Here is a 17217-nt window from a genome sequence, read left to right as displayed (position 1 = left end):
GCATAATGAGTCCTCTGACTCATTATGGCCCCATCCCCACTGCATCCCACCCACCTTAACATGTACCCACAGGAAGACTAATGGGCTGGGGATGGAGCATGAATTACTTATAGCAAGCATAAGTCATTCTTAGAGTCAGCAAAAAAGATGATCTTCCCCCACCAAAATAGAAAAAGATAAAAAAGGTAATAGATAAGAGGATTATGCCGAAAGCCAAATAGATTTACTGACACCACAGTTTATTAGGGACACAATATATAAAGAACGCCCATACAATCCAAAATTCATCAAAACATTACTTATTTTAAGACAAAGAAAATGTTTTGTAATTTTACAACTGATTTTTCTTTCAATATCATTATCCTTTCACCCTAACTATGGCCTGGCAATATGAAAGCTTTAAGATAAGACTTCAGCAAGACTAAACTTAAGACTTAAACTTTCTTTTCAAATTAAGCTCTTCTTTTTTCCAGCCAAATGAGATGTAGGATTTCTTCAGTATTACTTTAGTGATACTTTAGTATTATTAAAATATACTTATCTTCCTGTTTTAAGGTGTGACCTATATATGCTTTAAGTTTCTACTTACTTAAGTTTAGTCAGCTAAGGCTCTAGTCTATGTTTAACTGAAATCTCAACTTTATTAACAATTATAAAATTTCTGTAATAACTTTGATTCCATTTATTTTAAAATAATTTTAATAAAGTGTAAAATCATGAATTACACTTTACAATTACTCTTTTATTCTACAATTTATAACAGGTGATACTCAATTTCTCAATTTAGGTAGTAAAAAGTTATATTACAAAACTACACTGTGTATCTGGGTACACTGGGTACTGACTGATTGATATTTGCTCATTAAAAATGGATAACTTGGTTAAATAACTGTCAATAAAAACATAAAGTATTTCTTTGTAAATCAGAGGCAGCCATCAATTAAATGCCCCATTTTTAGGTCGACTGAACACCTTTCCCATTTACTTAAACATAAATCAACAGTGCGAAAATAAGGCAGTTTTACAAGCACAATGACAGTTATCTAGTAAATAATTTACAGTGGGAACCCTTATCTTCTAATAGTAATTACGTCTCTTCTTTCATTTAAAAATACAGGATCAGAGATTAATGAAAACAAGGTAAGTAAACAAAAAGGGAATCAAGAAAGAACATACTCTAAAATTAATCAATATTATAAATATAAGGTAATTTTTATAATAAAGCTACATATTTACCATCCAACATCAAGTATCTGTAAGAAATATTGTTATAATAGCTTATTCAGCTAACAATGTACCAAACACCGTGTTAGCTATTAGCATTGAATACAACACAGTCATGGGAGAAAATCCATTTCTTCAGAACAACTGTTTTAAATTCGTAAGTTGATTAAATGAAATACTGCCTTAACGATATATGCTGAGTCCAGAACAAAATCATGAAAACCCCCAAAAGTTAAGTCATAGAAGTGGTCAAAGTTTATGAGAAATTATGCTATTTACCTTGGCTCCGCACTCAGACTTATTACATTTTTTTGTGGCAGAGAACTTTGTGTTCTTTGTTTCAAATCCTATAAAAATGAACAGAAATTTTTATTTTACTTTTAAAACTTGTTTCAAAATTAGCTATGTAATAGTACCTTAAAAAAACATGAAAAGGGCACAGTAGGAAAAAAAACAAAACCTCTTTCCAGCTACATGAAGTCCATCATAGTTCAAAACAAATAAATCTTGTGTTTGTGCGCATGTATTGTGTATTTAGATTTCAAGTACAGCACGTTACGGGGACTAGAGTCCATAATGAGCAGTTCTAACTAGGAATCAAATAAATCAGAATTCTAGAGACAATCCTGCAAAAAGTTTTACTATGTTACTTTTGTGTCATATGTTTCATATCTTTAAAAAATGTAAGTCTGTTTATTGCATTTTTACTTTAACATGAAAACATATGATCAAGGAGCTTCTAATTAAAGCTAAGGAAAATAACAATTATAACGTCCAGTTACCTTACGATATCATCTTAAGTGTTCTAAAAGCCTGTATGCTTTACATACCTTGAAATAAGTTCATTATTTTATTTTTCATGCTTAGATTTAGTGAGAATAAAATACACACCATAAATCAAATAGAGTCACACTTATGGGAAAGAACACACAGGTAATTTATATACAGTGATACAAATTCTTTCAAATAATGTAAAAAGAAATAATTATATTTCAATGTCTCTTTTTATTAAGCTTCTCACTCCCTTTTCCAACCCAAGAACAAAAGAATCACACATTTTTATTATGAAAATAGAAGATATCAACTAACCATTTCTAGGAAGGTATCAAAAGAGTAAGAGTCGTATGAGCGTTTGTCCTTCAAAATAAGCAGCAGTGCAGAATGTCCAATTATCTTCTTTAAATTCATCAATGAATGAAAGAGTCTGTGAACCAAAAATTTTACTAGTCTGAGAAGTAATTCAAAAATCTCTATGCTGTATAAAAAATAAATAAAATAAAATTCCAAAAAAAAAATCTCTAGACAATATTTTCCTAGAGAACAGACTTGTGGTTGCCAAGGGGGAAGGGGGTGGGGGAGGGTTGGATTGGGAGTTTGGGATTAGTCAGATGCAAACTATTATACATAGAGTAGGTAAACAACAAGGTCCTACTGTATAGCGCATGGATCTATATACAATATCCTGTGATTAAACCATAATGGAAAAGAATATGAAAATATACATATATGTGTATAACTGAATTACTGCTGTACAGTAGAAATTAGCACAACATTGTACATCAACTATACTTTAATAAAAACATTTTAAAAAATCTGTATACAATATTTTCAGTTTCTTTAATTATGGCCAAACCACTATCGCCTTCATCCTGTATTCGAAGTGAAACCTGTGATAAACCTATGATGAATTGGCTCTCCTTTTTTACCCTGAATGAAGTACTTAGGGATAAAAAAAAGTTAATCAGAAGGTATCACTGATAAGGATTCATTTAAAATAAGAAAACTTTCTGGACACACCTGAAACACATAAACTTATTCAAACTACTTATATTCTACATGAATATCATACCAAATAATAACAATAGCCAGCATGATCACCCCAATAGCTCTAAGGCGTTCTACCAAAAAGCAATGATTTGATACGTTACTTTAGAAAAATCTTTAACAAGCACTGAAATAATGACAAAAGAACACATGAGACTAACTCTCATTCACAAAAAAATTCAATCAGTATACACATTTCAAAGAATTTAAATTCCTGAAGAATTCAAATAGATACTTTGTGAATTTAGTTTCATGTTCTTGTTCAAAAGAACTAGAGAAAAAAAAGTATTTCACAGATGCAGATAATGAAATTGTCTTTGTCCTTATTATATTTCTTTGTCATTGAAATTCTTAACTGTATTCAAATTGTATAATTATGTCTGAGGAGCCAAAGGGATGCTTATGAATCAACTGTTTCAAGATCAATTCTGGAATAGAATCTCGGTACATTACCAGCGATTGGTGAAGCACTACACATAGGGAAAAAACTTGCCTTTTTTCCAAGTTTAATCTTACTTTTTAAAGCTTTAGAGAGCAGGCACCTCTAAGTAAACTCATATTGGAGAAATCTGTAGAGAAACTTTGCTAATCATGTTTTCAATCAACCATTAGAATGAATCTATTTTGTTTATAGAGTGATTATATTATTTTCCCCAACACAGGAAGCAATTTTGTATCTATGTGGCAAAAACATTTTTGTTGGTGTGCAACAACAAGAAAATTGTAAAAGAATTAGATAGAAATAACTTCTTTTTTCCAGAGCATTAAGATTAACTTCAAAGACGTAAGCGATCATGATCAATAAGTTATGAATTAAATGCATTTACATAGTAAATCTGTAACCATAGTATTAAAATCTTACGGATTTAAGTTCAGACCATCATCCAGCTAAATTTCTCAGTCTATTCAAATGTTTTACTAAATAGTAGTAAGTGTCCTCACCAGACTAAAAGACCATACACATGAATGAATACAATTCAGTCAGAAAAACAACTCCTTCAATCTAAGTTTATTTTTATTATCTACATGGCTATCTTTATGAGGTTGTCTGAACATGCAGAATAAGTCATGTTCTCCATCAGCTAAAACTTTATATGTGTTACAGTGTATTAAAGAGTCCTAATTAAACTGAGTGAATGTCACGAATCAATGTTCGTGTCCTAAAGGCACACACGCAGTCTTCTTATCAGATGACCGCTAAGGACAGGCACGTTTCCCAAACACTTTCTCAGTATGTATAAAGCTATTTTATTGAAAACAAAACAAAGTTAAACACAGTAAATAAGTTTGGGGAAAACTGGGTAAAACAAAATTTTACATGTTTCAACATTTCATCAACGTGGTATTTCTCAGAGCCTCTAATTTCCTAACCTGCCCTTATCCTATTATGAAACAGTTCAGGAAACGTCACTTTGGAATCACAGTTTTCTAGTTTGCTACCATTCCTGCAGTCTAAAGGAGACGTTATCATGCCTGTTATTCAACGGTTTGATCTACATGTTAGGAGCCTCATTCTTACCCTCTGTTCATTTTCTTCTCCTACCTATCTTTATTACAACTTAGCAATTGGCAGAATTCTTAATCTTTTTGTAACTGACCTCATTACCATTCCTTCTTCACACAGCCCCATTAACCACTTTTAAGCTGAACATCCACATAGACACTGCCCAGTCTAATTCATTTTTTATGCCATGATTAGAATTAACATCCAAATATGCCATGATGTATGCTTGCTCTCCAGTTTGTAATTACATAAACATTCAATCTACTGTTGACAGCATGACACTAAGAGTCACCCTTAAACGGCAGAAGAGAGAGCAAAAAGAGCCTGTAGCCCTGATGGCATTGTGGAACTGTCACACCTGAACCAGTGACCTGCAGACTTCTTTCACATGGCCTAAAAATAAGCAGGATAGGATTAATTCTGTTTCGAGTTGCTATTACTAGCAGCCAAAGGCAGCCCCTAACTCATACACTTGTTCACTGGGACATTTCTGCCAACATCTGAATAAAAAGTAGTCAACAATCCAAGGACAAGAGACCACCCAATACTAGCTGCCTCTTTATTTATAATTCTCTAACTTGTGTTTTGAAATTTCCTACTTAAAATGTCTGTGCTAATGACCTGATAATTGTTTATGACTTTTCAATGAAGTGTGAAGTGCTCACAAAGCAAATTTACAAATGTCAAGTACAACTTGAGAATTATTGTGTCTTTTTTCTCTGAGATGCAATTTTGTATGGGGATGCTTTTATAAGCTAAAAGCAACACCAAACATATGGAGGAACTAATGACAGGCCTTTTGGAGAGGTTATGAGACAGAAAATGTTCTGCAGCAAAAACCCAATGACCTGTACCCAAATTTCTTTCAATATGCAGCCAGAGAGATAGCAAGTAGGCAGTGGAGGAGGATGACTTCTCTATTTCCTCTTAGGAGCTCTGCTCTGGTCTGATTCCCAGCAGCCTCACTTTTAAACTCTCAATAAACCAAGAAGACAGGAACAGGTGAAAAAGAAAAATGGAGTATCTGACCTTAGTTTCAAAAATGCTTTCTGTGGAAGAAATAACATCATTATCATCCAATGAGTATTTTCTACTTTAAGCCCAGCTCAATCTCAATAGATGGATGCCAAATACATTTGCCATAAGAAAACTGAGAAGATATTCAAGGTACTACCTTGAATATATTTTTTAAAGACTCAAGTCAACTAATGAAACCTCAAGAATACTTTTTTCCCAAGTTTCGTGAAAGGCAGTCAAAATACTGTAACTAAAAATTTAATTAACCCTCATTATAATTAGTAGTATCAGCTGTGGATCAATTTTTTAATAATGACTTTATGTGCGATGTACACTTTCCACATATGAGAATACCTATAAAAGAGATTCACTTTTTAAATCTATAATCAGAGCATATTTTTAATGATTTAAAAATAATATCAAAGCATAATCTGGAAGAAATACTAACCTAAGCTACAGTGAAACAATAGGCAAAACTCCCCCCCCCCAGTGTGGGAATCTCCTCTGCATTGATCCTAACGAATGGCAGCCTCAACTCTGGTATGATGATGGAAATCTCACTATCACAAAAGGTAAGCTTATTGGGAAGCACTGTTTACAAAGCCCTCTGCTATTCTGAGCCAAAGGCTGTACTCATTGTTTCTGATCTGCAATATGAAAATAACTGAGTTCTACTCCATCATTCATCTGACAGACCATCCAAGAGCTAAAGACGGCTTTGATATCAACACCCAGGCCATCGCTTTTCATCCCAATTCCTTATATCGTCCATATATGACAAGGTTTCTAGGTTTTTCTACTTCCTGGCTATTCTTCTAGGCTTACACTTTTTTGTCAATGCCCCTATCAAAAAATGAGGTATCCAAGAACAAATGGATATGAAATAGGATGAAATTAAATGGCTATATAATGAAGTGGAGTTCTTTATCTCCCTGGATTATAACTATGATTTACTTGATACCAAATTCTTGGTCAAGAAGTAACCTCAATTACCACACTGTACTTGGGGAAAAGTGGGATCGGTTTTATAATAATGTTTTACTACTCCATTTACAGAAATGCACTACAATAAAAAGTTGGGACAGCCAGTACTTTGTCAACAGATTTCTTGAAAAACTGGTGACTCTGAAAATTGGTGGGTTTTCTACAGCAAACCTTATAAAGGATATAATTATTAAAAACTTCATCAAAACATAAGAATTTTGGGCTGTCAGCATAACTGAAAATGTTTTCTTGGTGTGACACGTGTATCTTTGAAATTGGTTTGATTTAGTGTGTTTTACTTCAATAAAAATTCAGTATTACAATTAAAAAAGACACTTCATCAAAAGATAAAAGCTTATGACCTGAAATTTTAAAAGATTTTGTTTTAAGTCCACTTTTCAATATATTACCTGGTACCATAATCCACAACCACCCAATCTTTTGCAGTTCCTGTGATAGCATCATGATGTTGAAATAGTCCCAAATTCCTTCTTGCTTCTGTCAGCATCATATAATGGGATGATGAAAGAAATTTACTTATCTTGTATTGCTGAGCTTGTTTCAGGGCGAAATAGTAAAGAATTTCAGCAGCCCTAATTGCATAAAACAGTCATTAATTTTTATTTCAAGACAAACATTTTAGTTTACTACCTAAAATAGGTGGCACTGATACATTTTCAAATGTGGCTTTTTTCAAATCCATGATTTCGGGACAATCAATTTATAAGACAGATATTGATAATAAACATTTCTATAAAACCACAAAGGTATCCACCTAATACAGCTAAATTCTCATCAAAGAACACCATGTCTCAGTGATGTAAGGAAGAGAAACCAGTAATTGTTGGCAGAAAGATATGTCCATTTACATATAACATAGTAAAAAAATATCTCAAAGCAGTAAGAACTGGATATACCATGAACTTCATCACCAGAAAGCCATTTACTCTCACATAGGTACATTAAGAGGAGAAGTGGTGGGGAAATGCATGGCCACATGAGTGTTAGACTAACAGTAAAGGAGAAGAAGAAAATGATGGCCAGACAGCTCAGAGACAAGAGTTAGTCTAAGTGTTGAATGATAACATACAACAACTATAGAGAATTTAACAATAGAAACTGAAAGATGATAAATCTTATGCCGTCTTCTCTTAGTATTTTAAAGTAAAGAATAAAAATACTTTAGCTTAAGGACAGTTTTGAGCAATAATATGGGGGTTTATAATTTTCATCTTTAATGTTTTTCATCTGAGGACATGGTTCAAGATGGGTTTCTTAAAAGTTCTTTAAAAAGAGACATGCCTTGATGGAGTGAAAAATATAAGAAGATTCTTTACCACAAATGTGTTAAGATGATGGAGAGAAAAATCAAGGCAGCATGAAAATGTATCAAGGTATCAAAAAACAAGGAGAGATTCAAACTGCTTAAAAAAAAAAAAGAATTCGTTTGAATTGTTGAAATAATTAAAAGAAACGAAATAATCTCCACTTTATAAAATTATAAGCCTTCTGAAATTCATGGCATGAGAATCACTATATTGGAATTAAGGAAATTGTATGTATATATATGCATATATATCCAGAGCAAGTATTCCTGGTTACGGAAAGAATACATATACATATAAATACTCCAAAATGTAAAAAAGTGGATTTCAAGAATATTTTCTTCTTTGTACATTTCTATTTTATACACATTTTTTACAAATGAGCTGAGGATGAAATATCATTATCACACAATTAACTTATTTTCAAATAAATTAATTACATTCTGAAATTCAACTTACTATAGGTTTATTGTTTTATTTTAAAGCAGCAGAATTATCAAAATATATTACCAGTAGTAATATATTTAAGTAACACCTTAAACAAGTTCAATAAATTAAGATTGAACCAATATTCATAACTCTTTGCCACTAAAAAATACTTGACACTTAAAAATTATGAATAACTATAAAGATAACTAACATAAAGATAACTAAGATTCTATTGGGTAAGAATGCAGAAATCTCTGTAATATATAAATCTATTTTGTTACAAATAATGTATATTCATCTGGCACATTTGTGAATATACCCCAAAATAGTCAAAGGTTAGGCTTTTTAAATAACAGTTACTGTTAGTTTGTGGGAACAGTAGCACAACAACAGTAAAAATAATAAAAACACACACTACTCTACCAAAGTACAACTCTTAAAGAAATTATTGATTTTTATAAAAAGGCTGTCCAAAATATATTCAATATCCATTAGTACATAGAAGAGGGTAGGTTTGATATAAATTTTTATTTTTAATACTGAGATTCATCATGAAAATCAATCATCATGAATTCGTATTTTGAACTTAACTGACAATGAATTTGTCATGAAAATAAATTACTCTCCTGAGCTACACACATAGAAAAAGCCTCAGGATTCCCTTGGGGTGGTTTCTCTTTATCAAAAAACAATGAGACTCAGTTACATAGAACTGTACTCTCCACTATGACAGCCACTAGCCACATGTGGCTATATATATTAAAATTCATTAAAATTAAATAAAATTAAGAGTTCAGTTCCTCAGTCACACTGGTCAAATTTCAAGTGCTCTATAGTTACATGTGGCTAGTGGCTACCATACTGCATAAACAGTGCAGAAATAGAGTATTTCTATCACTGCAGAAAGTTCTATTGGATAGTGATTGAAAAGAACTGGATAATGCAGGGTTAGAGTGTTATGTTTTTCTAATGACTTTTCTGTCATCTCCATATCTGTTTACTTTTTCAACCAATCACTCTGCCTCCACCTGTTCTCATCTCTTTCAAATTTTCTTCTTCTAAGCAGAAAATCATACCTATAGAGATGTGTTTCAAATAAATAAATAAGAACTGAGATGGAGTCTCTAAAGTTCTCCCACATATAAAGTACATTGGTTTTAGAGTATGTACTTTGAGGCCTACATTTTGGCTACTGAGAGACCCTATTTGCTCCTTTTGACCCTTGCCCCTGTTTCCAACAATTCAGCTTGCCAGGTTACTGACCTGCAGACACACGATGATGTCGCTGAATACTACCATGGTGTGCAAATAATATAAGTAGTTTAATTAGAAAAATATAAAATATTGAATACAACTCCCAGAAAATCTAATTACATAAACTGCTTTTCCTTCCAGAATAAAAGCCTCTGTAATAATCTGATTATGGTTTGGAGACACATCTCTGATTGCATTAATATTTCACAATTACATTAAGTGCATCCTAACACTGCATAAATGCTGTATATTATGCAAAACTCTACAGATAGGTTATGATAACATAAAAGAAGTAAAAAAATAAATGTAGCTATCTAAAGGTAACTGTACCTTAAATGGGATTCCAATATCCTATCCATTCGTTTGTAAAAGGGTCTGGATGTAAAGTAGCCACTCCAGTAATGATCATCTCTGTCAGCATAAGTGAAAAAATCTCCACTTAGAACCGGGAACATTGATTGGCTATTCTTTCTATTGGCTGCATCTTCTTTATCCAGTGCATCAAAATAATCTGATAAAGTCCCAAACTGTATCTAGTAAAAAAAAAAAAAAAAAAAAAGGTACATTTCACTTATTCACACATTCATCTCTACCTTAAAATTGTTTCTAGCACTGAAAGGAAAAGTTACTAATAAATATTTAAGACATGCTTCCAAGTTAAGATAAATATATAGCTCAGATTTACTCAAATGCAGGGGGGAAAGCACTCAGTGACTTTCTTTTACTTGCATTAAGTCCCAAGTTAAACTAAGAGAAAACTTGTACACCTAAGCAGTAAGAAGAGTTATTTAGAGCTACAAATTTGTGGATCTGAAAACTCCTTACATATCCCTAGAATCTCCAAGTGTGCAAGGATCAGGATATGGAATAATCCAGAGATGAATGGAAAGTGGGGGAAGCAGCAAAAATAAAAGACACGAAATGTTCCAGAAGTCTGGAACAACAGTTTTGTTAGCTATTAAGTATTTTCATATATCATATGCACATACCCTCCCCTGGCCTCCCCTTCTCCCCAGTTTGTGTTCTTATAATGGAGAGAAGAGAGACTTTGAGAACAGCAGGTCATTAAAAAAATGGACTTTCTCTACCAGCAGGTTAACAATGAATAGAGGTAAAACACAAAGAGGGACAAGAATTGCAAGGCTGACTGCTCAAATGAAAAGGTTTTTCTGACTAGTGACTCAAATTACTAGTACATAAGTCCATTTCTATGAGCCCAAACTATTCTATAAATCAAAGGAAAAAAGAAACATTATACCAGACCTCATAAACAGATATTAAAAGGCAGTGTTGCTAGAAGTAAACACACAATTAATTAAGTAGGGAATGTGCTCTTTTTAATATGATGCTAATTTTGCTGTTTCTGACCTTATACATACATAAATACACACACACACATGTGGAGAGCCATTTCGATTCAGTGTGGCAGAAAAATAATTAAAGTAGTCGAAAAGAGTTAGTGGCACTTCAACAGTTATTAAGAGCAGCACAGAAGCTGGATCCTGATGATGTGGGTTTGAATTCCATCTCTACCACTTATGCAACATGTGATTTTGAGCATAGTATATAATGTCTCTGAGTCTCTCTGCGTTACAGCTAATAGGGTTCTAAGTAAAATGCTTAGAAACATGACTGGCAAATAACGGTATAAGTTTTAGCTATTATTCTTCCATTGCAAAGGCAAAATATCAACCAGAAACATAACAATGATATTAGTAAGACAAATATAAGTTATTATAATCTAATTGTGATATAATAAATTTTGTAACAGCAAAGTGGATGTCTATTTCCAAATCCTTATGCTTACATTAAAGAAAATCAATTTTCAACTATATTATCTACTCTTATCTTGGCTTCACCAAATATAGTGTTTCTTGGGCAAGTTAATCTATTTGTGCCTCAGTTTCCTCATGAGTAATTATAGTACCTACCAGAAAATGTTCAGAGAATTCAATAATTGTTCAAGTAAAGCACTTTACTTGAGGGCATTATGCTAAGTAGATAAAGAGAAAGATAAATACTGTGGCTCTCACTTACATGTGAAATGTAATAATAATAATAAACAACTCAGGAAAAGAAAGCAGATGTGTGGTTATCAGAGGTGATGGGTAGGGAGGAGGAACTGGAGGAAGGTAGTCCAAAGGTATAAACTTCCAGTTATAAGAGAAATAAGTACTAGGAATGTAATATACAACATGATGACTATAGTTAACACTGCTGTATATGTATGAAAATTGTGAAGAGAGTAAATCCTAAGAGTTCTCATCACAAGGAAAATATTTTTTCTTTTTCTTTTTTTTATCATACCTATATGAGATGATGGATGCTAATTAAACTTACTGCAGTAATCATTCCACAATATATGTAAGTCAAATCATTATGCTGTACACCTTAAACATAAACAGTGCTATATGTCAAATTATATCTCAGTAAAACTAGAAAAAAATTTTTAAATAAAGTAAAGCACTTTAAAAACTTAATTACCAAATCATAATGTCTCAATACATTTTAGTTAATATTACGTATTACTCTCTAATCTCATTACCAGGAAGCAGAATGTAATTACTAGGAAGCAGAATATGTGTGTGTGTGAACATGCAAGAAATGAGGGTCACAAATACAAGGAAATACAGCGTTAACTTCAGACCCAATAGGTACAGATGAGCTCAATAACCAATGCAATATTGAGGACAACAAAACTAGAAGAATTATACTATCAGATAGTAAGATCTATTATAAAGCTGTAGTAATTAAGACAGTATGAGATCAGTCAGAGAGACAAAAATGAATAGAAAGTCTAGACACAGACCCACACATACATTCGTCTCACTCATGATTAATGATAAAGACAACACTGCAGTGCAGTGGGCAAACTATGGTCTTCAATAAATGGTGCTGGATACTCACATGGGCAAAAAGTATATTGATCCCTCCCTTCACACAATACACAACAATCTATTCCAAATATACTACAGACCTAAATGTTGAAGGTAAAACAATAAAACTTCTAGAGGATAGCTTCAGAAGAAATGTATTTTCATGACCATGGGGGTAAACAAAATTTTCTTAAGCAAAACATAACATGCACTAACCATAAAGGAAAATACTGCTGTATTACATTCAATTAAAATTAAGAATTTCTGTTCGTCAAAAGACAGCATTAAGAGAGAGAAACACAAGCTATATAGTGGGAGACAACATTTGTATAACTTTTATCTGAAAAAAAGACTCAATCCAAAATACATAAGAGAACTATAAATGGTTAGGAAAAAGACAGATGACCCAATTTAATAAAAAAATCATCAAAAGACTTAAATAGGCACTTCACAAAAGAGGATATCCAAATGGCAATAAACTTATGAAGAGACTCAACCTCATTAACTACCAGAAATACAAAATAAAACCATCACATCTATCATAAAGGATTAAAAAAAAATCCTGACAATACGAAGTCTGAGTAAGGAAGCGGAGCAATTGAAACCGTCATACCATGCAATACCCAGTGCTTCTGTTTTGGAATCTTGTTTGGCAATATCTAGTGATGTTGAACATGTAAATTCCCAATAACCCCAGAACTCCATCCGATTTTATACCCACATAAACTCATACACATGTATACCAAAACATGCACAAAATGTTCAAAGCAGCATTATTTGTAATAGACAAAAACTGGAAACAACCCAAATGTTCATCAACAATAGAATGGATAAATGGTGGTATATATATATCAAATGGATACTAGAAATACTATACAGCATTGGGACTTCCCTGGTGGTCCAGTGGCTAAGACTCCACACTCCCAATGCAGGGGGCCCGGGTTCGATCCCTGGTCAGGGAACTAGATCCCACATGCTGCAACTAAGAGTTCGCATGCCGCAACTAAAGATCCCGCATGCCGCAACGAAGATCCCGCACTTGGCAAACGAAGATCCTGCATGCTGCAACTAAGGCCCGATGCAGCCAAATAAATAAATAAATATTTTTTAAAAAAGAAAAAAGAAATACTATACAGCATAAAAAATTAATGAACTACTGTTACAGCAACACGTAATGGTGGATGGATGAATTTCAAAAACATAATGTGGACCAAAAAAAAGCTAGACACAAAATAACACATATTTAAGATTCCTTTCTCATAAAATTCAAAAACAGGCAACACTAATCACAGTGATAGAAATGAAAATAGTGGTTACTTTTGAAGGAATTGGTAATGACTTGGAGGACATCTGTGGGACCCTTCCAGGGGCTATAAATGTTCTACATCTTGATCTGGATGGTGGTTACACGGGGGGGTTATTTATTTTTTTACTGAAGTACAGTTAATTTACAACGCTGTGCCAATCTCTGCTGTACAGTGAAGTGACTCAGTTATACACATATAGACATTTTTTTTTTATATTACATGGGGGTTTTAAAACTTGAAAATATTCTTCGTATACTTAATGGTTTGTGCACTTCTATGTATATGATACGTCAACTTTTTAAATTACTTTAAAATTGTTCTAGTGGGCAAACAAAGGAGGAAAAAGGTAAAATACTAAAAGCAGGATTAAATTCTTCAGAATCATGCAGTGGATCCTTTTGCAGACCTCAAAACCATTCCCCAAGAAGATATATTTAGAGATAAGATCCCCACATACATATGGACTCTTCTAATCAAACGTCTATGTATGCACTTTATCTTTGAGGAGATTACAGGGATGATTTAAATATAGGCCCGATGCTCAGAGTCTATAACATGGTAGAAATTCAGTTTTAAGTATCTTGAATAACCTCAATATTTTATTTAAGTGTATTTATTTATTTAATATTATTTAAGTTTACTTAATAAATTTGAATTCTCACTACATAAAAGGTGGTATATCATCACCTTTCTAATTTCCTACCAGGTATATCACTTCTTCTGTATGGTATTTTCATATATCTATTACTGTCTTAAAGGTTCATATGTGAATATAATAAACTGTTGGACAATTCATTTTCTCATATAGGGTCAAATATATGACTCTTGTTTGAATCCTGACTTACACAACGCATCTGTTAAAAAGAAAAAAAAATGCTTTTGTGAGATCAGGAAAATTTGAATCTATCTGGATATATGATATTAAATTACTATTAATTTTTCAGATGTGATAATGGTATTATGATCATATTTTTTACACCGAGTCCTTTTCATTTAGAGATACATACTGAAATCGTTATAGACAAAAATACATGACCGCTGAGATTTGCTCCAAAATAATTCGAGAGAGAGGAGTGAGATGACAGTGGGGCACAGCTGAAACAAGAGTGACCTTGAGTTGATGAATGTTGTAGCTGAGTCATGGATATGGGAAGCGGGAGTGGGGTGGAGGGAGGAATTTACAATATTCTCACAACTTTAGGGTACATAATAGATTTTCCACAGGGGGGAAGAAAGAGCAAGAACAACAGACAAATGATTAACTTTAGAAGCCTTCTCATCTAAGAAAAATGCTACTGTAGTCTCTGGATACAAGACGTTTGTTTGCAAAATTCTTGACATGTGCATCTGCCAGTCACACTACTAAATCACAGGATGCAACTGTAAGAAACAACAAACTTTCAGTAGGAAAGGAAAACAGGGCATCACTGGGAAATGAACATCACAACTTAGTAGGTGCATGTTTTCAACTACATAAAGTAATGCCTCTTTAATCCTCAATGAGTGGTAAGAAAGGGACAACTTTAGAAACGGAACTGTAATATTAGATAATTTTCCTCTTCATGAATTATACTTTTATAGAAGAACTACATATTCTACGAAATACTGGGATGTGGGACAAAGAAACTAAGGCTATTGTGTTTTAGCCTCTTTTAATAATGAAGGGTCAACTTCAAATACAGTCTCATAATAAAATATTTTCTCATTACCTTAACATTATATTGAGAACGAGAATTCATATAATCAAAAAGCAGTTGGTAATTCTTGAATTGATGATCCCATTCCGTGCGTTCACAGTAGCGGAAATCATCTCCTAGGGGGGCCAGGACAACTGTGGTACGGAAAAGCTTTGACTTCTTTCGGTACTGATCTAGAAGCATCTCAGCCCTACAAAAGAAAAAAGGAAAATACTACTAAGAAAAGAACAAGGGGGTAACTCATTAAAAAGTGTATTATATTAAAATAAAGTATTGTGTATTTTACCTATATTCTATCTTAGCATAATTTATGAGGCAGACTTTTTAAACTACCATAGTGATTTTCTTTATCCATTTAAAATATTCATAAATTCTTATCAGAGGGAAAAACCCATAGCTTTCCAATGGAATATCCTTAGAGAAATAAAGTCACATACCAACTTTGGCATATAATTACTGGGGGCATCAATGCCCTCCTAAAGGTCAGCCACAGAGATTGGCTCCCAGATAGCCTGTCGTAAAACAATTTAGTCCAAGAAGACAGGATTTCTCATCTATATAAACTTTGAAGTTTGCTTTGACTTAATTCCTTTTCTCTAATTTAATCTAAAATTGCCTAATTAAACATAAAAAGGTATTTAGAATGAAGCCAATTATAGAACCATATTTCCTTTTCTGAAGGAAGAAAATCAACTCACTTAACACCTTCCATCAATAATCTGAGTATTTGTCACGGTGTCCTTCTTAATACTGATCAACAGATAAAGCTTAGGAGTTGAATGAGCTATTTTGGTTTCTATCTCTCTGGGCGCTAACCCATGAGTCAAAAGGTCAGCTAAACACAATGTGCCGCTGTGCTTTATATATTTCATATTCTCCTATTCTGTAAAAAACCCTTTGGGAGATGCTGAATTGGAGCACCATTTGAGGAAGTCTGGGAACACAAACTAAGAGGAAGGGCTTCTGAAAGTGAAATTAAACAAGCAGATGAACCCAGAGTAGTTCTCCATATTTCTAATGCCAAAGCTTAAAAAAACAGTGATAAATGACAAATACACTTTTTTACACACTATTCCAATTTTCATTTCAAGGATTATCCAGAATTAGATTCTAATTCACGATATTAAAATTTATGAAGAAATCTCAAAGAATATCAATGATGGAAAGAGGCATTTTGTAGAAATTATGAAAAAAAATTTAATTAAATTTAGAATCTCATATGATCTTTTTATATTGATAGTCTTTTTATATTGATAGTCTCTATTTATATTTATATTAAAAAATTTAATATTTTGCAAATATTAAATTAGCAAAAATTTAATAACTTGGTGGGTAAAATGTAACCGTAATATTCTTTTTTTAAATTTAATTTTATTATTTTTTTAAGCAGCAGGTTCTTATTAGTTATCTATTTTATACATATTATTGTATATATGTCAATCCCAATCTCCCAGTTCATCCCACCACTACCGCCCCCCACCCCCTGCCACTTTCCCCCCTTGGTGTCCATACGTTTGTTCTCTACATCTGTGTCTCAATTTCTGCCCTGCAAACCGGTTCACCTGTACCATTTTTCTAGGTTCCACATATATGTGTTAATATACGATATTTGTTTTTCTCTTTCTGACTTACTTCACTCTGTATGACAGTCTCTAGATACATCCACGTCTCTACAAATGACCCAATTATATAACATATAATACTTAGTTTTCTGAGATTAGCATTCAATATAGTACTTAATTTTTACTAGTAATTTACTAATATTCCACATTTTCC

At 32.8% G+C, this 17217-nt stretch overlaps 1 protein-coding gene across 1 annotated transcript in view; it reads right to left on the bottom strand.

The window, feature by feature from the left end:
* The window catches only part of MAN2A1 (mannosidase alpha class 2A member 1), a 161402-nt gene that overhangs the window by 66734 nt on the left and 77451 nt on the right, over positions 1–17217 (bottom strand). The window contains exons 8-12 of the mRNA XM_007192085.3: positions 15454–15631; positions 9892–10094; positions 6964–7146; positions 2314–2428; positions 1504–1571 (exon numbers count right to left, since the gene is read on the bottom strand). Of these exons, the coding sequence (XP_007192147.1) occupies positions 1504–1571; positions 2314–2428; positions 6964–7146; positions 9892–10094; positions 15454–15631 (747 nt within the window). The remainder of the gene's footprint in view (positions 1–1503; positions 1572–2313; positions 2429–6963; positions 7147–9891; positions 10095–15453; positions 15632–17217) is intronic.

The sequence above is a fragment of the Balaenoptera acutorostrata genome, chromosome 2, assembly GCF_949987535.1.
Source record: "Balaenoptera acutorostrata chromosome 2, mBalAcu1.1, whole genome shotgun sequence".
Classification (NCBI taxonomy): Eukaryota; Metazoa; Chordata; class Mammalia; order Artiodactyla; family Balaenopteridae; genus Balaenoptera; species Balaenoptera acutorostrata.
The sequence above is the reverse complement of the archived record's forward strand: the minus strand, read 5'-3'. Positions and strand labels throughout refer to the sequence as shown.